General features: G+C 45.2%; 1 protein-coding gene across 1 annotated transcript in view; it reads left to right on the top strand.

Moving 5' to 3' along the window:
* POMT2 (protein O-mannosyltransferase 2) overlaps positions 1-25,129 on the top strand; it is a 48,312-nt gene that overhangs the window by 17,546 nt on the left and 5,637 nt on the right. The window contains 12 exon segments of the mRNA XM_077819191.1: positions 4,664-4,773; positions 6,685-6,751; positions 7,572-7,644; positions 9,684-9,762; positions 11,193-11,344; positions 14,796-14,887; positions 16,023-16,099; positions 20,043-20,114; positions 20,401-20,460; positions 20,669-20,774; positions 23,426-23,566; positions 24,557-24,668. Coding sequence (XP_077675317.1) covers positions 4,664-4,773; positions 6,685-6,751; positions 7,572-7,644; positions 9,684-9,762; positions 11,193-11,344; positions 14,796-14,887; positions 16,023-16,099; positions 20,043-20,114; positions 20,401-20,460; positions 20,669-20,774; positions 23,426-23,566; positions 24,557-24,668 — 1,141 coding nt within the window.

Below are 25,129 nucleotides of genomic sequence, written 5' to 3'. Positions count from 1 at the left end.
ATCCCACTTCACGAGTTCCCCAGATGTCTCCCTGCAGTGTCCAGTCCCTCTTGCTGTGATACTCACAGAAATGAAGTTCACTGCCTCCAAAGAGACAGTGTACTCATCAGCCTGTTGGGTTAGCTGATGAGTCACACTTCACTTTAATATGCATAACTGAGATGGCTTTGTTATAGAACAAGAATAAATTTAATAATAAAGAATAGAGATTTAGGTAATACTAAGCAAGAGAAAAAGAGACCGGTATAGTTACAAACAAAACAAAATAAAACACACTTTCTAGTGCCTAAAGTTTAACAGATTAGTCTTGGTCTCAGGCAATTTCTCACCTATAATCAGTTCCCAGAGACTTCAGCCCACATGGATGAAGGATCCAACTTTCATAGATTCCAGGAGCTCTGGCCTTTTTAGCTCTTTAAGTGATTTATAACTAAAATGTCTTTTTTTATTCCCTTATATTACCCTGTAGCAGGGGGCACTCATCTGTTGAGTGCTTCCTGCTACTAGGTGCAGTACTGCAGTCCTTTTCCTACTCCTGGCACCCCCTGTGGGTTGTCAGCCTTGCTTGGCGGGTCTCCAGCAGCTTGGCTCTCTGGCCAGGTCACACAATCCTAATGAACCCTTCTAGGTAACAAAAATCCAACCAAGACTGTCTATCTGCTCTTACCAGTGTCTTCAACCTCAGTTCTCTGTCCTTTAAATTCAGCCCTTCGCTTGGGCTTCCAAACAAGCCTTGTCCTCTTCTCGGGGTTTATACCACTTTGTCCGTGGGGGAACAATGGCCCACCCACTACTCCAGCTTCCAACCCAAAGACCCTATAAACAGCAGGCATGTACTGCTTATTTCAGTTCATTGCTGCTACTTCCCTGGGCCTCTTCCTACCTGGCCCCTTTAATTTAAAATTTAATTTAATTTAAAAAAAACCTCTTACCTCAGGGTTAAAGTTCTCAGCCCTTCTCTTTCCCATCTTAAGCAAATGCAGCCATCTGAGCTCCTTTGGACAGAGAGGAGCACCCTTTCTTGCCCCTTTGGTCCAAGCCAGGAGCTGATCTGCTTAGGTTCTGAAGCTCATTTTATCTGAGCCTGCTGGTCTCAGATTGGCTGCTTCCATACAGCCTCTCTAGGCATGCCTGGGGGACCTACCTTCACTACTCCTTTCCTAGGGTGCAGTGTAGTAGGCCAAGGGGGCTCCTGCAGGGAACCACAAAGGCTTGGTACATACTGTCATGTTCCCACAGTCCAGCCCAGGCAGATTTGCTGGGGGTGCAGACTCTATCCGCGTGTGCTTACTAAGCTCTTTCTTCCCCTGCTTGTTAGCTTGGTTGCTTTGTTTACCTTATATGTAAATGTACTTCCATTGTCTTCTCCTGTAATCAAGCCAGTCAGACAGGAGAATCCATATTCCTTTGTCTAGGGCAGGCTTGATTTATGCACTGCCCCCAAAATACATTTTAAGAGTATATTTCTGGCACACATACCTAATTCTTTGTACACAACCCATACATGCATCGTGCAATGATATTCATGACCAACATTTCACCGGTTTTCATGTGATACCTTACATGAGACTTCTTAGACACATATTACTTCTGGGTGAATTCTGCGCCATTGTGCATGCGCAGAATTCATGTCCCCCGCAGATTTCTTTGCTTCCCGCAGAATATGACAGGGAAGCAAAGGGAAACTGCAAGAGCAGTGACATGCCCCTTCCCAGCAGTGCAGGTGAGTCATTTCCAGCGCCTAAAAGAGCTGGTGGAGAGATAAATCATTGTATAGGGGGCAGGGTTGGGGATGCCCATGGGCATAGTTTGGAGGGGCAGAGGGACATTGCCCTCCAAACAAACATAGGTGTGGTGCCATTGCTCCCCTCCCCCCCTTGATTCCCCAATTTCTGTGAAAACAGAGCTGTCTAGGTGAGAGAGGGTGCCCCTCTGGCTTGCTGGCTTTGCAGCTGGACACCATCTCCTGGGTCCTAATGCCGGTTGTCCTCACCTTCTATGTGTGCTGGGCTTGGGAGAAGAGACGGTGGGAAAGGAAGGGGGATGGGATAGGACAGGGGAGAGGAATGTGGGAGTGAGGGGAGGGGGATGGGGCAGAGGACAGTGTGGGAAGGAAGAGGGAGGGAATGGGGAAGAGGCAGTGGGAAAGGGGGATGGGATGGGGAAAGTGAGGGGAAAGCAGGTGCCTGGCATGCAGCATCCCCTTGGCTGCTGCAGCAGCAGCAGCTGGGGCGCCCCCGTTAAGCAGGCCCATCGAACCCCCACCCCAATGAGCCCCAATCCCCCTGCACCTGGACCTCTATCCTACTGAATCCCAACCAGCTGCTCCTGGACCCCCATCCCACCATGCCCCACTCCCCTAGCACCCAGACCCCTACAGCTGAGCACCCAACCCTCCCTCCTCCCCCGCTGACCCCCAACCACCTTCACCTGGAGCCCTCTGCAGAGTCCCTTTGCCCCTGCACCCGGAACCTCCCAGAGAGCCCCAGTGCATCCAGATCCCCCACTGAGCCTCCCGCACCCAGATTGTCCCACATAGAATCCTCTCACCCAGTACCTAGACCCCCCCACACTAAGCCTCTCCACACTAGGATCCTTCTGGGCTGAGCCTGCCTGCCCACACCAGGTGTGCCTGGCACAGAGGGTCAGGGCCCTGGGGTGTTTCTGGAACAGGCCCACCACTTGTGCTGTATCAGGGTCAGGTGCAGCCTCACCACTGAGTCCCTGTCGTGGGGAGGGAAGGGGGGCTGCAGGGCGATCTCTCACCTCCGTGCAGCCAGTGACCTGTGCTCCACACTGCAATGCTGGAGCGTCCACATTTATTTATTGACAAATAAAATTTGCAGCATTTTAAAATATTGCACACAGAATTTTTATTTATTTTTAGTGCAGAATTCCCCCAGGAGTAATATTATGACAACAGTGTTTTGGGGGTAGTGAGTGTGTCAGGCCTCATATGAGTTACAGTTTGGTGGGCCCCCTGCTAGTTGGCATTGAGGCGCTCTTTGGATCACATAGGGACCACTTTTTGCAGCTGGGAATGGGGAGGACACATCCTTCCTCTTTAGTAGACCTTGGATACTTGGGAAAGCCCCCTTCAGGATCCTTCCCTAATCCTAAGTCTCTCCGGCTTGCCCCCCTCCAAGAGGCACGAAACCTTTATATGTGATTTCCTGTAAGGCACATGACTAGGAGCAAGCATATGACCTGCAATTACAGCCCCCAATATTAAAAAGCCTGAGTGCTGTAACACGCATGCTGAGGATGCGTGTGTGCGTGCCAGGCTGCAGTGCCCTATTAATACTTTCTTCTGTGTGTTTTCAATAACACGTGCCATTACAAAACTGAAATAATGCTAAAGCTTGAGTCTATTTTTTGTCATGTCTGTTTTTGCTTTACTTTTTGTCCTTCACTCTGCCAGGGACAGTGAAATAAGACTTTTGACTTGTCGGTTTTACCTTTTTTGTAGTTATTAAGACAATGTAACGTGCTTGGATTTCCATCCCTGCAAGGGAAAGGCATACATTAAAGAGACTCCATCAACTTAAAACTCATACTTAGGGTCAGATCCTCTGGTCCAGTTGTGCTGTGTTCAGTGCCGGACTGGGCTTAGGGGACAAAGACGGCTGTATGCCTCTTTTGTGGTTTCCAGATCCTGAAGCCAGCTAGGGGCCACTGAGTCCCCAGAGCAATTTAGAGCAGCTTTAAGAATGCTTTAACTTTTGCTCAACTGTCCACTGCTCCAAAAGGTTGATCCGTCAGTTGAAGATCACCAGACTGCAGTGGTGTTCTGGCCACACCCTCTTTTTCTCAGCCAGGCCTCCTGTACTAGGGACTATAAGGGAAGGTGGTGAAGAGCCACTAAGCGAATTTGATGCTGCCTGGTAGCTGGTTAATTGCCTTACTGCCTCTTCGTATTGTTGATGGGCACAGAGCGGCTGTAAGTGACGCTAAGGATTTAAACTATTTCCTACATTTTATTTATTTCTTTATTTTTTTGCCTACTCTTATAATAAGAGTTATATCAAAGATTCCTGGAAATTAAAGATTAGAAAGAAAATTTCCTTTTCTGTTTTCTCTGTGTTACTTTGTATATTTGACAGCAGTATGTATATACTCAATTTCACTGTGACTCCAGCATAGTCAGTCAGTTTCTCCTCTTTTATTGTTTGAGGCCTTCGCAACAACTGAGAGAACATTTTTAAAAATGGTAAGATATGGTCCTAGAGCCACAAAAATTGTCAGAAGGTCACTGCAGAAGCTATTAAAACTTTTGTTTTTTAAATTGACTAGTTCTCTTATTGACCATGTCCCTGTAAAGAAGAAAAACAAACAAACCCAAATACTCTAATTGTTGTGATTTAATTTTTTAAAAATAAAAACAACACTTTATTTGTGTTAGGTTTTGGAAAATCCTCCCTCTCTTCCACTTTTTTTTGAAATGCAAATGTTGTGCCTCAGTCTAGTTTTGTCTTTTTAGTAGATTGTGGTGGATGATGGTGGGTAAGGGGATAGTGAGCTGACTATAATTATGCATGAGAAGGAAAATAGGCTTGCCTCAAAAGAAAGAGAGGCGTTTATACCTTGAGTCACCGCACTATAGCTTGACTGTAGATGACGTTTTACAGGAGAGCTCCTTAAGACCTGTTGTCTCCCCTTTCAGACCTGGCCTATGGTTCTGTGATCACAATGAAGAACCTTCGGATGGCAGGGGGATACCTTCATTCGCACTGGCACCTGTACCCTGAAGGCGTGGGGGCTCGTCAGCAGCAGGTCAGTGCATCACTCTACCACTGTCTCTCACTGCAGCCAGCATGCTCTGCTGACTTTGGAGCTTCCTGAAGGTTTATATCCTCTAATAAAAGCAGCTGCTCTTTCCCGTTGTCATGGTCTTTTATCACTCTGCTTGGGAAGGTGCAACTCTTTACAGTTCCCCTCTTGAGATTTAGCATGACATTCCTAAAGACCTATTGCCCTGAGCATTGAGACATCATGGTGATAGAGACCACATAAGTACTTATATTCTATGCTGGCCTCTGAGCACCACATGAGGGGGTGGGGATAGGGTGCTGAGCTTTGCCCTTGTTTGGAAATCTTAGCAGTACAGGTGCCTGAGTTCATACCACTCTTACACCAGGATGGGTGGCCTGCGATACTAAGTGTGCATTAAAATAAGGAGGTTTTCTTGCATGCCAAAACAACATGAAAAGAGAGAGCAGCTGCCACCTCATGGAAAAGAGTGAAAATCTTTGTTTAAAGCAAATTCACTTCTTGATCTTGAAGGGGGCATTGTTAAGAGTAAGAGCAGAGGAATGGAAGTCAGGACTTCTGCTTTCTGTTCCCAGCTCTGCCACTGACCTCCTCTGTGATCTTGGAAAGTAACTTCCTCCTCTTGTGTCTCAATTTCCTTATCTCTGTTTTGAGGATAATGATGAAAATGACTGGGGAGTTTGTGAGGGTTTGTTCATTAGATTAGATTTATATTTCTTTATATTTATAAACTAAAAGTAGTAAGAGGCACCAGTCTGAACTCTGTGGACACCTCTGATAAATAATTAAAATTATAATAAACCAAAGAGAGAATCAGCAACCCCATAACATATAGTGCTAGTGAATGAGGCAGCACAAAAATATAGCAAATTCTGACTTTCTTTAAGCATCACCCCAGCAAAATCTGCTTCCTCAGCAGATTTCCTAAGAAGATGTGCTTTGCAATGCATGCATTAGTGTCTGTAAAGTGCTTTGAGATCCTCAAATGAAAGATGTTGAGGATAGACAGCTATTTGCTTCATTTTCCTCCATTCTCTATCACTCAGAACAATTACTTTAGAAATAGGATCTCAATGTCTGCTCCTGTTGCTTATTCCCAATCAGCAATTCTAACCATCCTTTGGTGATATTTGCAGTTTGTTGCTGTGGAAGTGATCGAGATGTCAGGCCCAGGATTTCTGATATCAGCTGAGGAATATCAGGAAGTTTGTGTTTGCAGAACAGAAGATCTTGTTGTAGAAAGAGCCTCTGAACTAGGACTGAGAGAAAAGAGAGAACTATATAGATAGGTCATTAAGACCATTACTTCTTGTCCTACCTTCATCTGCAGCAAGGGAAATTTAAGTTAGATATTAGGAAAAACTTTCTGACTGTAAAGGTAGTTAAGCGCTGGAATAGGCTTCCAAAGGAGGTTGTGGAATCCCCATCATTGGAGGTTTTAAAGAACAAGTTGGCCACCTGTGCAGGGATGGCAAGGACACCTGTCAGGGATGGCCTAGGTTTACGTGGTCTTCATCAGCGCAGGCTGCTGGGCTTGATGACTTCTTGAGGTCCCTTCTAGTCCTACATTTTTATACTTCTATGATATCATTTAGAAGTTATTACCAGGGATGCACAGCACTTGCAGAGCAGTAGGGAAAAGGCAGACAGAGATGTTGCAGCTACAAGTGACATGACACACATTGGTAACACATAACTCCATTAAACAAGTGAGGGATGTGTCTGGGTTAAGCAATGTCCAATAGCCAGGACTTTCTAATTCAGGGACAACATCACAAAGTTATCCTGTATTTAATTTTATTGTATCAGCACTGGATGCACTTGGTATTTGTGCCCTGCTGATGGATGGATCTTGGACTTTGGCTAGATCCTGGCTTGTTGGTGAAATGAAATGGTTTATTATTGTGTTTCCAGGTCACTGCCTATTTACACAAGGACTTGAATAACCTGTGGGTTATAAAGAAACATGATCCCAACACAGGTAAACAGAACTCTAGCAAAGTGGACTGTCTAACTGATACTTCTGGTTTTTTACTACTATATTCTTGGGATCTCTTCCCAAATAGTAAAGGATTTTGGGGGGTGAGGGAGATTATCAATCACATCTTCATATTCCTCCTAGACTGTACAGGTGAGATGTCCTAACTTTGCTCGACTGATGGCTGCATTAGTAATGTGCCAGATGACCAAGGACTACAATTTATAGGTATAGAATGGGGCAGATTGCAGTTACCATTTTCTTTAATTCATATGTGTGGCCCACAGAGCCTGCGGATCCCAGCGTGCAATATTCTATTGGTCTGAGTAGAAGGCTGCTTTGGTAAAAATGGAATATTGCACGTTGGGGACCTGTTGTCTATGTAGACCACATCTTAGAACATAGAAACTATATGTGAAGCACGCTTCGTATCTAGGGTTTCCTTCCTGCACTAGCAGTGCTTAAGAGGATTAAAGTTGATTGGCTGCTGCTAAAAAAAACAACCCTTCATATATATTTAAAGTATATATGTGCTGAACGTTGAGTGTTGTTCTCTCAGCCTTTCTGGTGTACCCAGGGGCAGCCAATCTCTTTATTTTAGAACTGTATCTGCTGTCTGGAAGCTGCCATTATATGGTTCCAGGGATAACAGTTGAGACTGGTCCTTAGACTGATTCTAGGGGTTGCACCGAGTCTGTGGTCCAATGAAATGAGTTTGCTAAGAGCATCCTCTGTTTGGCTTGAGATCAGCATTCTGATACCGTCTCTAAGAGTATTGATACCTTTTCTAAACCTGGTGCTATTGTCTAAATTTTTCTGCCAGCAGATCATTTAGATCCTTCCCATTCTGTGGAGTTTGTGAGGCATGGAGATGTTATCCGGCTGGAGCACAAAGAGTAAGGTGTTTAAGAAATCATAGAAAAATATAAGAGGTTGTATCTCCCAATCCATGTTTTCTGGGAGTTGAACAGAATTAGCATTTGCCGTAGGATTGGTAAATGGGGATGGTGGTGTGAGATCTGACATGCCAATGACTAGAATTAGGCTAGCACAGACCTTCAACAAGTTCTTTGGTGCTATAGACCAGGGGTTCTCAACCTTTTTCTTTGTGAAACACCCTCCCCTGCAACATGCTATAAAAACTCCCTGGCCCACAACAACTGTTTTTCTGCATATCCAGTAGATTAAAAGTCAGGGATGGCATTGGGGGGTAACAATCAAGGAAGTTGCCCAGGGCCCTAAGCCACAGTGGTCCCGCAAAGCTAAGTTCCTTGGGCTTCGGCTTCAGCCCTGCACTGTGGGGCTTAGGCTTCAGCTTCAGCTCCGTACAGCAGGGCTTGGGCTTTAGCTTTCTGTCCTGGGCCCCAGCGAGTCTAACGCTGGCCTTGCTCTCTGGTTTATTTTGGAGGACCCCCTGAAACCAGCTTGCAGCCCCCCAGGGAGCCCTGGACCCCTGGCTGAGAGCCTCTGCTGTAGACTTTTCTCCATATCTCTATTCCCAGCATGGGGTTTGTGGAGTTTCCCTCTGTACAGTCCCATATTTTGAATGGGATCTCTGAGCCACTGTCTTTTCTTGAGATGAGAGACCTCTAAACAGCTTCATCACAATGAAATATTTTTCTTTTTGAGAGAACCATCTGCAGCTCCTGAGAAATCTGTCCAGCTGCATGGTATGCAAAGTTAAGGGCTATTCCACAGCAAGACAGGAATTTCAGACCATTAATTCTGTTTGTGCCCAGACCTTTCCCGCCCTTCCAGTTTGTCAAGCAAGATAAGTACTTAACTTTTGCCTAACATACCAGGAATATGGGGCAAAAAGTACCCTCATTATTGCCTTGCGTACCTGGCATGTCCCTGCTGAAGTTCCAGTCAGACACTGAGACTACAGCCGTGAAACTGTTTAAAATGATATGCAGGCTTGTCTTGAGGTCTTCCTCTTCAACGAATGGCAGGGAACCCTGGTGTGCTGGTTTTAAATCTGCATTTCCCCCCCTTTCACTGCACAACAGAGGAGTTTGTCCTCTCTACGCATTCATTTATTTAAATATACAGGACTTCTATTGACCTGCAAATTGTGCTATATTACTCTGTGACCTTCAGTATTGCCGTCCCCAAGCATTCAAAAAGCATTAATCAGATCCCCCAAAATCATGAGATTTAAAAAATAGTAAATGTTGGGTGCTTTTTTTTGCCTTTTGGCTTTTGAACCTTGTTGAGGGTCCATGTTTTCAAACTTTTCTCTGCAACCATGAGAGCTAGAAACTTACTTTTTGTAAGGGAAAGCTGAGATTCTTAAATAATAACATGATTCCAGCAGCTGGGGCTTTAAGAAAAACACCAAATATATGAGAGTTGTGATAAAACCACGAGTTGGCAACACTGGATCTTGTCAACTCTCACATGCAGAGGAGGGCTGGACTTGGGATGGAAGAACCAAGAAAAAGCTAGGCGCTACACAAATGATGCGGCAAGTGATACTTTTTCTGTTGAATCCTAGCCTAATGGTTCAGCATGGTGCTAGGAGATTTTGTGCTGCTAGAGGGTGCAGTCTTTTGCATGGAAAATAAAACTAACTATCAAGAGTGGTCAAGACCTCATGGCATGTTTTGCAAGAACAGGGATGTTAGCCCTAATGCCCTGGGTAATTGTATTCTTCTTAAAATTCTGCCTCCCAGTATCATTTGAACTATTCATTTCTATGTCCTAAACTGTACTGTGTATGGTCAGTACACTTTTGAACACTTCCAGAGGTGTTTGAATGTGGCATGTGAAGTGATTCCTATATATATGGTTCAGAAATAAATTTGTAATGCCTGTAAAGTGCTGTGGAATCTGTATAAATAAATCTTTATTGGTGACCAAAATGAAAGCTGTTCACACAAACCATTCTCAATGTAAAATTGAAAACTGTGTTTTACTTGTAATTTAATTTCAGGACTTCTAGAAATCTTCACAGTCACCAGCATGAGGCCCCCATGACAAGGAAGCACTTTCAGGTCACTGGATACGGAATAGTAAGTGAATAGTAAGAATAATACTTCCTTCTGCTTGAGGGAGGTTCATCCCAAGACAAAAGACTTACTCCTACTTTTAGTTTTTTGTCTCTTAGCCAGTTTCTTATCCATGAGAACACTTACAATACATGAAATGCCAAGAAGGCCAATGGCATTTTGGGATGTATAAGAAGGGGCATTGCCAGCAGATCGAGGGACATGATCGTTCCCCTCTATTCGACACTGGTGAGGCCTCATCTGGAGTACTGTGTCCAGTTTTGGGCCCCACACTACAAGAAGGATGTGGAAAAACTGGAAAGAGTCCAGCGGAGGACAACAAAAATGATTAGGGGACTGGAACACATGAGTTATGAGGAGAGGCGGAGGGAACTGGGGATGTTTAGTCTGCGGAAGAGAAGAATGAGGGGGGATTTGATAGCTGCTTTCAACTACCTGAAAGGGGGTTCCAAAGAGGATGGCTCTAGACTGTTCTCAGTGGTAGCAGATGACAGAACAAGGAGTAATGGTCTCAAGTTGCGGTGGGGGAGATTTAGGTTGGATATTAGAAAAAGCTTTTTCACTAGGAGGGTGGTGAAACACTGGAATGCGTTACCTAGGGAGGTGGTGGAATCTCCTTCCTTAGAAGTTTTTAAGGTCAGGCTTGACAAAGCCCTGGCTGGGATGATTTAATTGGGGATCGGTCCTGCTGGAGCAGGGGGTTGGACTAGATGACCTCCTGAGGTCCCTTCCAACCCTGATGTTCTATGATTCTAAAGTACACAGGAGGTTATAATGGAAGTTGGAGCTCATTACACAGGTTAATACATGATGTATGTCAGTGTGTAAGAATTAAGAATTAGAATAGCACGTAATTAAGATCTTTCCAAAATGTGCACAAACAAATAGCTTTAAATTATCACCACAACCCTAGCTTTGGCAGCACCAGACTCTTTAAATTCTAACTTTAAAGCTGCACTGACAGTTATTATTTTCTGTACATAGCCTTGTGGTATAGACAGATGGCTTCTAGGGTCTAAACTGAGCAGTGCTCTGACGTTTGTAAATGAAATCTGCTTTGAGTTTTAAATGCCCAGAGGCAAGAGACTACTCAATAAAAGCACTATGCTACCCAGCCAAACCATCCAGTTTAAAATCCTTTTAAAATGTAACTTCATATCTTGAGAGCCACATATGAAATTGAAGCAAAGAATTTTGGGATTGGAGGAAAATACATAGGTAGATAGTAAGCATGGATACATCATGCATTGCTGGTGTCTATAAAATTCTCTTCCTGCTGGGGAATCCTTATTGTTAACACTCAGGAGGCTAAGCTGGGTCTGATCCACTCAGTTTTGTCAACACTGTAAAGTTTCAGAAGCTCCTGTTTTCTGTGTCTTGTTCTCCAGTGACACGTGCTTTTGGTTTTTTTTGGCGGTGTGTTTGTATGGTAGAATGGAACAGGAGATGCCAACGATTTTTGGCGGATTGAGGTTGTGGGCAGGAAGGCTGGGAAACGCATTAAAGTCCTACGGAGTCAGATCCGACTGACCCATCTGGCCACAGGATGCATACTTGGGTCCTCTGGGAAGACGCTGCCAAAATGGTAAATAATCTCTGAGCCTAGCTTGTGATTCTTCCTGCCAACAGTTTCATGCTAGCAGCTGATGTTCCTTTTCTTACACAATTGACACAAGATCCCCTTGTTCAGTGGCAGTTTTTAATTTGGACCAGGAAATACACATCTTTATATTTTTCCTTCTCTTCTTAAAACGAAAAGGGCATCTGAAAGGTAGAAAATCAGAGTGAAATCTTGGATGAGGGTTATAAAATCCACTACAGTGAAGGGGCTAGCAAATGGCACTTCTAGAGAATAAAGTCCTTTACCAAGAGGTCCATCCCAGATATCAACATGGGGGTGTGCTTCAGTCCTGTTCAAGGGGGGGACTTGCATTAGGCGTGAGTGATGAGATCATTTTCCATAAGCCAGTCAATCCTTGGCTTTTGCAAAAAAATTGCAAGCATGGGAGACAGTTGTGCTGAGGATGGTTGCAACATAGACCCTTGGAAACTGCGACTCTTACATCACCAGCTCATTTAGATGTAGGAGCTACCAGTGACCTAGAGGTTAAAGGCTCCATATCCCATTCCACAATCCTCTGAACCATACAGTCCCTTGCTATTATATTTATATTGGTTCCTGTTCATTTTTTAATGGGAAGACCTGGACCACAATAGTGTCCCACACCCTTCTCTCCTATGTGTGAGCACAGATCTGGAGTATGAGATGCAACAAGTGGCTCTGGAAGAGGAAAGTTTTTCATTTGTTCCAGATCTCTGTAAAAGCCTATGCACGCTGATAGTGCTCTCACTGATGGTCAGTGATTGAGTAGCCTGAGGCATTACAGTTATCAAGACTGTTCTTGTAGGCCCAGTCTCCTGGGAGGTAACGTGGAATAAGGCTGATCTAAAAAAAGGATCCCAGAGTTTGAACTCATTGTCTCAGAATGGACTGATTGCCTCTGGCATCAGTGTTCAAATAAAAAGGAAATATTTTTTTACACAACACAAACTTAGCCTGTGGAGCTGATTGTCACAACATTAAAGCCAACTGCAACTGCATAGTAAAAATACAACATTAAGACAACATTAAAGCCAACTGTATAGCAAAAAGATTAGACATTTGTATGGATTATGAGATCATCAGCAATTAAGTTATGATTTTTTTTAAATTGCAAGGGACGTAAAGCTCATGCTTCAGGAATTAAGCCACCTGCTAACAGAGTGAGGATAGGAAGAAACTTCTCCTAGAGGTAGGGTGACCAGATGTCACATTTTTAAAGGGACAGTCTAGTATTTAAGCCCTCCTACAGGTGTCCCAACTTTTTCTTAAAACGGGCAAATTGTCCTATATTTTCTGCCTACCCCCCATCAGTCCTGGTGGGTCCTGCTGCTGGCTGGATCCCTGCTTGCCAGCCGCTTGCTCACCAGCGGTGAGTGGTGGGAGGGTCAAGGGGCCGATGATGAGGGTGGGTGTGCAAGGCTGGTGGCAGGGCAGAGATGCAGCATGCAGGGCTGGCTGCTCCCCATGCTGGTCCTTCAGCGCAGCCCCTGCTGCATGCCTGCTCTTGGCCAGCAGGGCCCCACTCCCCATCCCGTTTCTGTGGTGGTTGGTGAGTGTGGGCAGGCAGCCGGTTACATGTCGCCTCTGCTGCTCACCCATTGGCCCTTTACGTGCTTCCCCTCTGCTGTCCTCTCCCTGATTTTCCCCTCCCCTGCCCCGCCCCGCTGCTCTTCAATATCTCTCCCAGCCCCTGGTTGGAGTGCTCAGCTTATCAACAGCCTGGCCAGCAGACTCCTTCCTTTCCCACACTGACTCTAGCTTGGCCGGCACCCCTGGAAAGCCCAAGATCCTCTGGCCTGGGGCACTGGCCAGGAGGAGCCAAGCCCTGCATGTGCCAAAGTCCCTCACAGCACTGGCACAGGGCAGCCTCTCCTCCCCTCAGCTAAGCTCTGGAGTTGGGGGAGGAAGCGATTTTCAGCCTGTTCATGCCCCAACCCTGCAGGCTCCACAGCAGCCCCCAGGGCAGGGGCTTAGCACCCTCTTTGCCTGCCCCCCAACCTCGGGTCCTGCTCCCAGAGAACGTGGGGCTGCTCCACCCCCTAGGCACCCTCGTCTGCTGAGCCACCTCTCTAGCCATGTTCACTGAAGTCCCTGCAGTCAGGTTCGCTGGGCCCTGATGCACAATGTATCCTTAGGGCTTAACCCCTTCCTGCCTGCGCTGTAGCCAGGGGACAGGAGGCGGCTGGGTTATGTCGGTTGCCAGCAGCAGCCTGGAGGTGTTAGCTGCCTTTTGACACTGTGTGGGCAGGAAGGGACAAGCTGGTTCCAGCCACACGGGAGCGGTAGGGGTGGGGGAAGAGATGAGCTCTGCAAAGACACAGGCCAGGTCACCCCTTCCCCGTTTCCTCCTCCCCTGTGGCTGGAAGCAGCTGCCGTCCCTTTCCTCCTGCACAGTGCTGAAAGACTACTGCTGGCCACATTCTGGTGTGAACCCTGGCAGAAATCTGGGGAGGGGGCGCATGTGACCCTGCATGCCCTCCCACATGTTGCCTCGGGAAGACACAGTGCCAGGTTCCAGGAGAGGCGGGTCTGTCCTGGGGGCCCAGTCAAGCCTGGAGGGCAGTGTATGTGTGTTACCCCACCCCATGTGTGTGTGGGGGTAGGGGTGTGTGTGTCATCCAAAAGCCTTAAAGATAAGAAGGTAAATAAAAAGAATCCAACTACGCAGTATTTCTTTTTAATGGGCTCAGTCAACTTGATGTTAATTTGAACAGCTATACGATTGATTGCTGTTGAATACAAGTAATTTTACCAGGTGTCCCGTATTCAGCATAGGGAAATATGGTCACCCTACCTATATGGAGGTTGTTCTGTAGTTTCCCACTTAAGGGTATTGTATTTTTCTTTCTGAGCATCTAGTACTGGCCATTTTGGAGACAGTATAATTGACTAAATGAATGATTGGTCTCATCCACTATGGCAATTCCTTTGTTTCTGTAATGGAGTTGCTCTAGGTATGAAGTGACTTTTAAGGTAATGGTGACTGCTTTTCCTGGGGAGAATCTAAAAGTTGACTTGAAGTTGATGGGAGCTCCACATACTCAGCTTCTCTGAAAATCAAGCCAGATATTTATGTACCTAAATATGGATTTCGGTACCTAATTTGAGGAACCCCAACATGGAAGTGTTGATCTTCATATATACAGCAGTCTTGTGACCTTAGACAAGCCTCAAATCCAGTCCAGTTTCTGTTTATACTCTGATAAGGCAGGACTTCTGGGTACACAGAAATGAATCTGTTAGGTTGGATGCTGCAATTGGTGCTAATTGGTAGCTAGACTTGGGGGAGGAATGTCAATTTGAATGCGAAAGCTTATGCTCTAATATATTTGTTAGTCTTTAAGGTGCCACAAGTACTCCTTTTCTTTTTGTGAATTGTAAATAGTGGCTCTCCTTCGGGAGGTAGGTGACTGACTGTCCTGCTGTTCCTCAGGGGCTGGGAACAGGTGGAAGTCACCTGCACTCCATATGTGAAGGAGACTCCCAATGCTCTTTGGAATGTTGAAGATCACATCAATCCCAAGCGTAAGTGATGAAATCTCTTGGACAATATGCAGGTTGGCTTGTTTGTTTCAAGGGGAGAGAGTGAGGTTATCAAGAGGTCAGAGCAAGGCACTCAGTGTTTGGGATCCCTGGGTTCTGGTCCCAGCTCTGGTACTGACCTATTGCATGATCTTGGGCCAGTCATTCTGCCTCAATTTCTGTATTGTAAAATAGGGGGTTGGTGGGATTGAGAGAGATGATGTTTATAAACCACTTGGAGATCCTCAGGAGCTGCAGAAGTGTGAAGTATTATGGAAGAGCTGGTCACAACTTGATAGTTAAAGTTGTAACTGATGTTTCACTATGAGACTTATTTTGAGCCCCACCTTACCAGCTTTTTAATTGAAGGAACTATTCTGAATGCAAGTGTACAGTAGAAGTTTTTAGATGATTTTTCGGAAGTGTAGGATCTTCACTGCCCTATTCCACACTTGCCTCATTCTTTTTTCCAGGAACATTCCAATAATGAGGTTGCTAGAATTGTGACATGGGGTAAGAATAGGGTTGAGAATGCCAGTTGTGACACACAGCCCCTCCAGCACAATCCAAAAGTTAGACCCCTGTGTCACAGCCTTATTCACTGCCTGCTTGGTTTGCGCATTACTCAACGTCCTGATTTTTATCACACAACTTGCTGGATTCTGGCCTTGTTAAAACCTGCTAACATTTTGCAGCCTTTCAGAAGTACTATATTCAACCCAAGAGAGAAAAATTCTGAGCTGTTCATTTGGTCCGGAGTCTTCTACCTTTGTCATGCATTTTGCATTTTCCCATTCATGGCTGATCTGTGGATAAAGAATAGTCTATGAACAGTGAGGCTCTTATTTCTGCTTAAACACAAAGACTGTTTATTTCAGGGAGTTTTATCTGTTTCTCGCGCTTCTGAAAGTACAGTGGGAAATCAATGAGTAGATCAGTTGTGAAATTCACTTGGGGATACTTTCTTGACTGCAAGAGGCTGTGTTTAGAATATGAATGAAATGCAGTGAGAACCAAGGAGGTACCAGAAGAAGGTTACTCACAGATTTGATACAGGAGAGAGAGTTTATCGTGTGTGTATGTATTAAAGGAAGGTAGCATGTACAGGCTTCTAATTCACTTGTTTTCTTTTCCATAGTGCCCAATATCAGTCTGGATGTTCTGAAACCCTCCTTCCCAGAGATTCTGCTGGAGTCCCATATGGTTATGATCCGGGTAGGGTCGCTTTATTTCTAGATTGTCATGTGTATGTTTGTTTTTTAACTCTTGAGCTAAAAAGAAATATTCTGTATTGTGATGTCCAGGGAATAGCAGCCGTCAAGATAGGACAGAATATATATTGCCATAGGTTACAAGGATTTATACTTAGAGAAGAAGGATGGCCTTATGGTTGAAGTTCTAAAATAGTACTTGGAAGATCTAGGTTCGGTTTCTGGCTGTTCCATACACTTTGTGTGACCTTGGGCAAGTCATTTAATCTCTCTGTGCCTTATGTTCCCTTCTGTAAGACAGGGATATTAATACTTCCCTACCTCATGGGACAGTTGTAAAGATAAGCTCATTAATGCTTGTGAGGCACTCAGATAGTGCAGTTATGGAGGCCATAAAAGTAAGTGGATAAACACTTGGGGATACTTGAACATCTGATGGAAAAATTTAAAAAGACAAAAACCCATTGTTTAAAAAAACTCATCCATGTTCTGTTTTCTGCTTTCCTCTTCCCTCATTCTTTGTCACCGAGGATGTTTGCAAAAAAGCAGATTTGTTTTTCTTCAGTTTGACTGCTCTTGTAGTCTTCTCATCTGAGACTGTTTTGTATGACCTTGTTTATTCTCCTTTCTGTGCCTTAGTTTCTCCATCTGTAAAATGGGGATGATACTGACCTTACAAAAGACTCTGAGGCTAATGTGGTGTTTGCAAAGCTCTTTTGAAATGAAAGGGGCTCTAGGAATGCTCAGTAACATTATTAATACTAATAATTTCCATGGCAACCAGTTATAATATTGTTTTAGATAGGGAAATATCAACATAACTGTTTCCATGGAAATAATTTTCTTGTCTTGAAATGTGGACTCTTATTTCAGAGTGAAGGAAAACCTATAGGAGTAGCTGAGTTCTTAAATAGCTAAGATCTGGCTTCTTCCACACATGTTCTCAGCAGTAGAGAATTGGGGAAGAAAAAACTAGAGAATACTTGGTCTTCGTAGTAACCTGGGAAACATTCACATTTGTGTAGTAATTTTAAGCTATAGGTATCCTCTAGGACAGAGGTGGGCAAACTACGGCCCACGGGCCACATCCATCCTGCAGGACTGTCCTGCCCGGCCCTTGAGCTCCTGGCTGGGGAGGCTAGCCCCCAGGCCTTCTCCTGCTGTCCCCCCTCCTCCGCAGTTATGCCGCCACGCAGGCAGCGTGGCTGCCTCCGTCCAAGTAATGGGGCTGCGAACTCCTGCCGCTTTGAGCAGCATGGTAAGGGGGTGGCGGGGGGGTGGATAAGAGGCAGGGAGTCCCGGGGGGCAATCAGGGGACAGGGAGCAGGGGGTGGTTGGATGGGATGGAGGTTCTGGGGGGGAAGGTAAGGGGACGGGGAACAGGGGGGGTTGGCTAGGGCATGGGAGTCCTGGGGGGGCCTGTCATGGGGCGGGGTGTGGATAGGGGTCGGGGCAGTTTGGAGATGGAGCAGGGGGGATTGGATGGGATCCTGGGGGCCTGTCAGGTGACGGGAGTGGGGGGGGTTGGATAAGGGGTGAGGTCCTGGGGGGCATGGTTTGGGGCTGGGGGTCCCGGGAGGGGGTGGTCAGGGGACAAGGATCGGAGGGGCATTGGATGTGTTGGGGGTTCAGAGGGGGGCAGTCAGGGGGTGGGAAGTGGGAGGGGGCGGCTAGGGGGCGGGGGTCAGGCTGTTTGCGGGGGCACAGCCTTCCCTACCCGGCCCTCCATACAGTTTCACATCTTGATGTGGGCCTCGGGCCAGAAAGTTTGCCCACCCCTGCTCTAGGATGCAGCTTCTAGAGGATGACAAGATCATGCTCTTTGATTGACACTCCATCTAGCAAAAGGCATTGAGGATGACCAACATTCACTGTGGGAGCACATGTGTATATAATCATGCACAAATCTATGTACACAAAGTATCAGGTGGCAGAGGGAAAAACTCCTATAGTTAAGTGACACTTTCTATTATAAGACTTTTTTCAGTTTGAAAACTTTAACTGTTTTGGCTCAAATTTTCCATGCCAGCTGCCTGCCTTAGGTTGAATTTTACTGAAAGATTTCAGCAAAAGTAATTCAGCCATTTCTCAGAAGTTTGAGGGGAAAAAAATATTTTTTTCCCCATTTTGCAAAAAACACAACAAAAAAACCCCTTAAAATCATTTAATTGAGAGGCAAATATTGTCTCCATCATTTGGAGCAGTGACTTGAAATTTAGTAGGGCGTTTGTTGTCCTGGTGTCCAGGATATGTCTGTTGCTGTCCCCATGAAAATCACATCATGAGGTGGTAGGGCCTGAGCAGAACTTTCCATGCAGTTGCTCCTCCGGGGTGCCAGGGGCTGCTGTGGCACTAGGTATCAGTACTGAGAGGAGGTAGACTCTTTCTCATGTGCTGGTGCCCAGCTGACCCAGGCAACAGGGAGGAGAAAATAACCTGACTGATCTGCAGATGGGTGAGGATCCAGACCTGTGGGGGTTTGTGGGGAGGGAGACTGAGACAGGGGTTCAGAGAGTAGCAGGAAGACTGGGATGAACAGCAATGGGATGGTAGGAACTGGGATAAGCAACTGTGAACTGTGGGGTGAGGTAATGAGACATGGAGCTGAGGGGTGGTGGAGCAGGGGGAATGGAATGGGTCAAGGAAGGCAGTGGGGAGCCAGGGATGAGGACAGACAGGAGGGGCCAGAGGCAGAAGGGGTTAGGCTTGGCAGGAGCAGATACAGAATGGTCCTTAATCACTAGATTCCACTCCCCTCAGACCCTGCATTGGAACCCAGGATTCCTGAGTCTCAGCATTCCTCTGCTGCCAGCAATAGCTGTAAACCCACTGGCAAAATGTGTGACTCCACTCCCGTAATGGCCAGCTTCAGTGACAGAAGTCCTGTGAAAAAAATATGGGATCATGTAATTAAAGACATTATTGTAATGCATATGCATAAGAGGCCTGAATGAAGGTTGCATAGGCAACATTAATTCTGGCATTTCCTGAATTTTGAGTGCTTGACTGTGTACTATTCTTACTGTAGCTTTCTGTGTGTACTTTTTTGTAGAAACTGTGAAATGAGAATTGTTTGAAAACCGATTCAATGCTTTGGACCAAATTTTCAGATCACGGCCTCTTATATTCCATGTCCAGGTTTTCATTTCTGAGGTTCTGTACACTTGGATGTGTGCATGCAGATTAGGGCATTAGATAACCAGCTAGCCATTTTGCTGGTACAAATAATCAGGCATGGAAAGTTGCTTGCATACTTTTAGAGGATGTAGACTCCAAATCTAATCCTTTATTTACTATCAGGTGTTAGCTGCTTCACAGGTCACTGCTTCATGTAAATCTTGGGCCAGGTTTAGTGCTGGCAGTTACTGTGAAGCTCCTTCCCCAGCCCCTTCTCTCTCTAGATGATATAGAGCCTAATGCTTGGTTTATATCAGGATTTTAGTGGGAACGTCTCAGATTCAAACCAATATACTTTACCTGTGCTCTGAAGATGGTGGGCTTACTTGTTGTTTAACAGCCTTAGAGCAGAGTTGTTGTCTTTCCAGTGTGTGTACAATTGGTGCAATTAGAGGGAGAAGCTCCCAGATACAAAGCAGTGTATGTGGAATGGGGACCTAAGCTTGGTCTCTGATTCTGATTTGTGGGTCAGCCTGGCATCTCTGTATCTTACTGGTGTATGAAGCAGTCCCCAGGAAATTTTTTGCCATCACTGCATGCTGGTGTAATGAGAGAACAGAGTAAGGCCTTGTAAAGCCTGACGTTCAAATCTAGGTGCTTCTGAAAAGGCTTAACCTTCCTAGGGCGTTTGCTTATGCACGCATGTGAACATATCAGAAACAGGATTATTCTTCCTATGCCTCAGAAGCGCTTCCTAGACAGAGAGCTGCCATGCAGGACTTGCAGCACAACTGCCTATTGACTGTAATTTTCTTCTCAACCTCCTATAGGGAAACAGTGGTCTCAAACCAAAGGAGAATGAAGTCACATCCAAGCCTTGGCATTGGCCCATCAACTACCAGGTATGCTGACAAATCCACCTTCCTGTGTGATTGTAAGTGCTTTTGATAGGGGTATGGCAGAGGGCAAACTGCAGAGCTGTGGGACTGCATCTCTTTATTAAAATACATGGACTACACTTCAGCTGCTGTTGAAATAACTCTTTTGTTGGCACGAGAAGGAACTTATCTCACCTTTCTCACTGCTGACTCTCTGTGGGAGCCTCAGTGAGTTTGAAGGTTGATGTGGGCTCAGTAGACACAAACCCATTTTAATTTCCTCTGATACCCTGTCCCTGTTCCTCCTCAGGGCCTGCGTTTCTCTGGAGTCAATGAAACAGATTATCGAGTTTATTTGCTGGGGAACCCGGTAAGTGGGGGATTTTTGCAAAACAGGTGACTTCTTCCTTTAGCAAATATTTAGTTTTCTCCTGGCTTTCCCAGAGACAGTGGCTCCCTGCCCTTCCTCTTCCCTAGCTGCTTTCTTCCCCTTCTCTTCTGTGTTTACAGTTAGCTTTCCATCATGTCTTATGCACTCTCTGCTACTTCCATCTCCTCCTTTGCTCTTTCCCACACAGGTGGTCTGGTGGCTGAATCTGGTCACTATTGGATTGTACCTCCTAATGGTAACTTGCGCTATTGTGGCCATGAAGAGGGGAGTTCAGCTGACAGCTGAACTCAAAGGTAAGTCCAGCTCTCCTACCCTACTGCATTTCTAGGCTTCACTGTTGTGATGGTTTGTCATCCTGGTTTCCTGTTGCAGGAAAGCTCATTCTCTCTCTGCTGTGGAACATCAGACCACATAGAAATTGAACAAAATGTGTTCAAGAGGAACATGACAGCAATGAGTACAACTATTTAAAATGTATAATGCTATAGAAATGCTAAATCTTATACCTGGAAGGATGTAAATGCCAAGGAAGGGGAGAGGAATTAACAGTTTATTCAGGCTGTAAAGGGCCATTATGAAAATCTTTTCTGACCTCCTGCATAACACAGGGTATAGATTTAACTCGGATATCTCATCTAGCCCAACACATTTCAGTTGAATTCAAGCATATCTTTTAGAAGGACATCAGCCTTGATTTAAAGTCTGTTTTTAAGAATTGTTCATATTAGTCCAAGGGGTTGTAACTAAGAGGAGTGGAATGAAATTAAAAACCAGGTAAATTTAGGCTAAATATCAGGAAAATCATCCTGACACTGAGATATACAAAACTATGGAACAGTCTTCCCAGGAAAAATGCAGGAAGCCCCATTCCTCGAGTCATGTAAAACTGGACTGGACAATGCTCTAGCAAAAATCCTGTAGGGAGCAATCCTACATTGGCCCCAAGAGGGATGGATCAACTGGATCCCTCTCTGGTTCATGGCTGTGTGATATGTGCTGTATTAATATTACACATCTGTGTTGAAAGGAGAAATGCTAGCTAGTGCCCATTAGGGAGCTGACAGAGAGAGGTACTAGGAGGAGGATATTAACAGCCCTTTCTCCTTCCTTAGCCTCTTCCATCCACAGGTTACAAAGCACTTCACAAACCCTAAGGAATCCAGTCTCAGAACATCCCTCTGACATAGATCAGTGTTTCCCCCATTTTACAGATTATTGGGTAGGAAATGAGGTACAGAAAGGTGAAGTGATTTTAGCTAAAGTCACTGAGGTTACATCTACACTGTGATGAAAGACCCATGGCATGGCTGTGGCTGGCATAGATCAGTTCAGGGGTCAAAAAATTGCAATTTAAAAGTACTGGAGCCCAGGCTCTGACACCCTGTGCGTGGGGAGGGTCTCAGAGCCCAAGATTCAGCCTGAGCCCAAATGTCTACATTACAATTTTTAGTCCTGCAGCCTGAGCCCTGCAAGCCCAAGTCAGCTGGCCCGGGCTCAGAGACTTGGTACTTCACATTTTTTATTGCAGTGTAGACATACCTACAGTGAGTTATTGACTGAGCTGGAAATAGGATCCAGGTCTCCTGCCCTGTTCCCCTGGTTCTAAATACTAGACCACATTCCTTTCCAGGGAATGGGCTAACAGTGGGGATCAGGGTGGCTGTCAAGCTACTCCAGAGAGAATCCTAGAAATCAAATCCCAGTATGCATCCGATGAAGTGAGCTGTAGCTCACGAAAGCTTATGCTCAAATAAATTGGTTAGTCTCTAAGGTACCACAAGTACTCCTTCTCTTTATTCATTGAGGAAGACACTATTGGTAGGTATTTCTGTGTGATACATTTTCTGCATGAATAATATAGGTGGGATATTGTGGGTAACCTTGTGTTACCTGCACAATCTGGGGCACCCTGCCTGTACCCTACTGAGGGCTCAAGGTGTCACCCAGTCAATTTAGGCATGCCCACCCTTTCCCTTCCAAGGGTTCGGGGCATAAGTAACCTACTCTTACCCATGCGGCTGAGGGAGAAACCTGGTCAGGTTAAGTACCTGCCTTTACCCACAGGGCCAAGAGCTCTATGAGTCTGCAGGACCTTTTCCCAGTGAAAGAGCCTTACCCTGCTGTGCTCTAAACATCTATTTATTAGCAACACACAGAGAATACACATACCAAGCAAATCTATTATGCTCACAACTCCAAATATATAGACAAATTTTACCCGATGGCCAGTCAGGATCCACTTGTCTGGGGGTTGCCAGCGATGTCTCTGCATGTCACAGTCATGCAGAGGGTACAATGTCTTGCAGTTTCTTGTTGTACTGCAGTCCAGAGTTGATTCCCAAAGAGTATCGATTTTCACTTACATTATATAGGTAAAACTAGCTATTTCCTATCACATTATCCCACACCCCCAAGTAACAAAAATTGTAACCAATTACACACTGGCACCTATGTGTCCTCCTTCCTGCCTGCATTTTTTACCTTTTATCTTTCATGTCCAAATTGTAACTTATTTGTGACCTTCTCTGTTTGTGCAGGTGGTCAGCATAAATTTACTGATCAAAACTTATCTTATACCATTTGTTAAGTCTCTCTCTGTATCCTCCCTAAAACTTCCCAGCGCCCGGGTGTCTCTACTTTAAAACCGTGGTGGTTAACACTCTTGTTAGGGACATTCCAGAGGTGGGGATGCTTTATCTGCAGCAAATCATTCTTTTTTGTCAGTTTTAGTGCTGATCTCCCTGAGTTTCATCCAAGGCTGGTTTAATATGGGGAGGGGTGCTGGGTTTGATTAGATCCCAGGCCTACACTTGGAACGTAGACCTGCTAAGCCTGTTCCTACCAATCTTACTGCTATTCATACTCTGCCTCCTTGGTGCTGAGGTTTGAAAGGGTAGCCAGGGTTGTGAAGTTTCATCTACTGAAGTGTGTGTTTGTGTTTCAGAGCTCTCCGAAGTCTTGCTACATAGTGGAGGGAAGATCATGCTGGGCTGGCTCCTCCATTACCTCCCTTTCTTCATGATGGGCAGAGTCCTCTACTTTCATCATTATTTTCCTGCCATGCTTTTCTCTAGCATGTTGACAGGTAAATACTGCAAAGCAGAGACCCTGAAGGTAGAGGGGAATAGTAGGGGAGCTGAGTTGGAAGGGGTATTTTTAAAGTGACATAACTAAGAAATCAAGTTTTTTCTTTCGGATCTCTGGTTCAGGGCTAGTGCTTGGACATGTATACTGGTTCAAAAGTGTTTTTAACCCTAGCTGCTTAAGACATCGAACCCTATACAATTGTGTCATTTGGATTACCATCTTGATTTGACCTCCGAGAGGCTGCTGTGCTAATGGATAGGGTATTGGACCGAGATTTAGGAGACCTGGCTTCTTTTCCATGCTTTGCCACTTTCTTGCTATGTGACTTGGGTGAGTCATTTCACCTCCCCTTGACTCTGTTAGATCCCTTTCTGTATCTTGTCTGGTTAGAGTTCTTCAGGATTTGGACTGGCTCTTACTGTGTTTTTGTATAGTGCTTTGTAATGGGGCCTTGATCTCAGCTGGGACCTCTAGACACTACTGTAATACAAATGATACATTAAAATAATCCATTTCAATTCCAACATGATTTTTAGCAGTCTCTGTCTTCAGACCACTAAGATATAAAGCTTTATGGCTCTGTAAACTGGAAGTCCCTGTTCTCAAATGGTATAAAGCATTAATCACTGACCCTGGTAGTACATGAGCCTTCAGCTACTAAAATCATGTTGCAAATAGAGGGGGCAGAAGAAGCAAGATGGTAATTGGAATTATGTAATTTTGCGGTCTGATACCTCTGTCAGGACTAATCTAAAATATTTTATTCCAGTGGGAATGTTGGGAAAACCAAATTTCTAGAGATAGAAAGCTTCATTTCTTCTGCTAAGGATCAATAAGAGATCAGACTTTTAAAAACAGAATTGATCCTTTGTTCATATAGAGCTTTATCAGCATTCGTTTATGACTGAATGTATCAAATATAGCCTGCATCTGTCTCCTGGCTTCCAGCATGGTGTCTCTAGTTATTAATTTTATTTTCTTCTCCTAGGAATTACATGGGACACATTGCTGAAGTTCTGTGCTGGGCGCCTGTCCTGCTCCGTGGGGAGGAGGGTGTATACATATGGGACTCTGGCACTGATGCTGCTCATTGTGTACAGGTGAGAGAGAGCCAGAAGCTGAGCTGCTTCTGTATGTAAAACAACATCGGCTGTATCATGGAAGCGTTGGCTCCTTGACACGTGTTGGTTTTAACTTTTCACTCTCTCAGCTCCTTTCCCCTTTTTGTCCTCTGCTAAACTCTCGGATAGCAACAAACTCAGCGCTGAACCCTTCGTATGAACCAGATTCAGCTTTGACAGCTTTTGTCCATCTCCTGGTAATGAGTTTGCAGAAACCTTTTCATTACAGGCAGTCTCTTTGTTTAACCCCAGAGCTCAGTTGGTACAAATGCTGTCAGCTGGACTGGCTCCCTTTTTCCCCACCGCTCAGCAGATACAGACTCTGATCCCCACCCCACATGGTGCCAGACCATCGATCTATGCTATACATTAAAAATGTATTGATTAAACATGTTTATAGGCTTCCCAATCCCATCCCACCCATGGTAAGGCCACGAACC

Source organism: Eretmochelys imbricata, chromosome 6 (genome assembly GCF_965152235.1).
Source record: "Eretmochelys imbricata isolate rEreImb1 chromosome 6, rEreImb1.hap1, whole genome shotgun sequence".
Taxonomy (NCBI): Eukaryota; Metazoa; Chordata; order Testudines; family Cheloniidae; genus Eretmochelys; species Eretmochelys imbricata.
The sequence above is the reverse complement of the archived record's forward strand: the minus strand, read 5'-3'. Positions and strand labels throughout refer to the sequence as shown.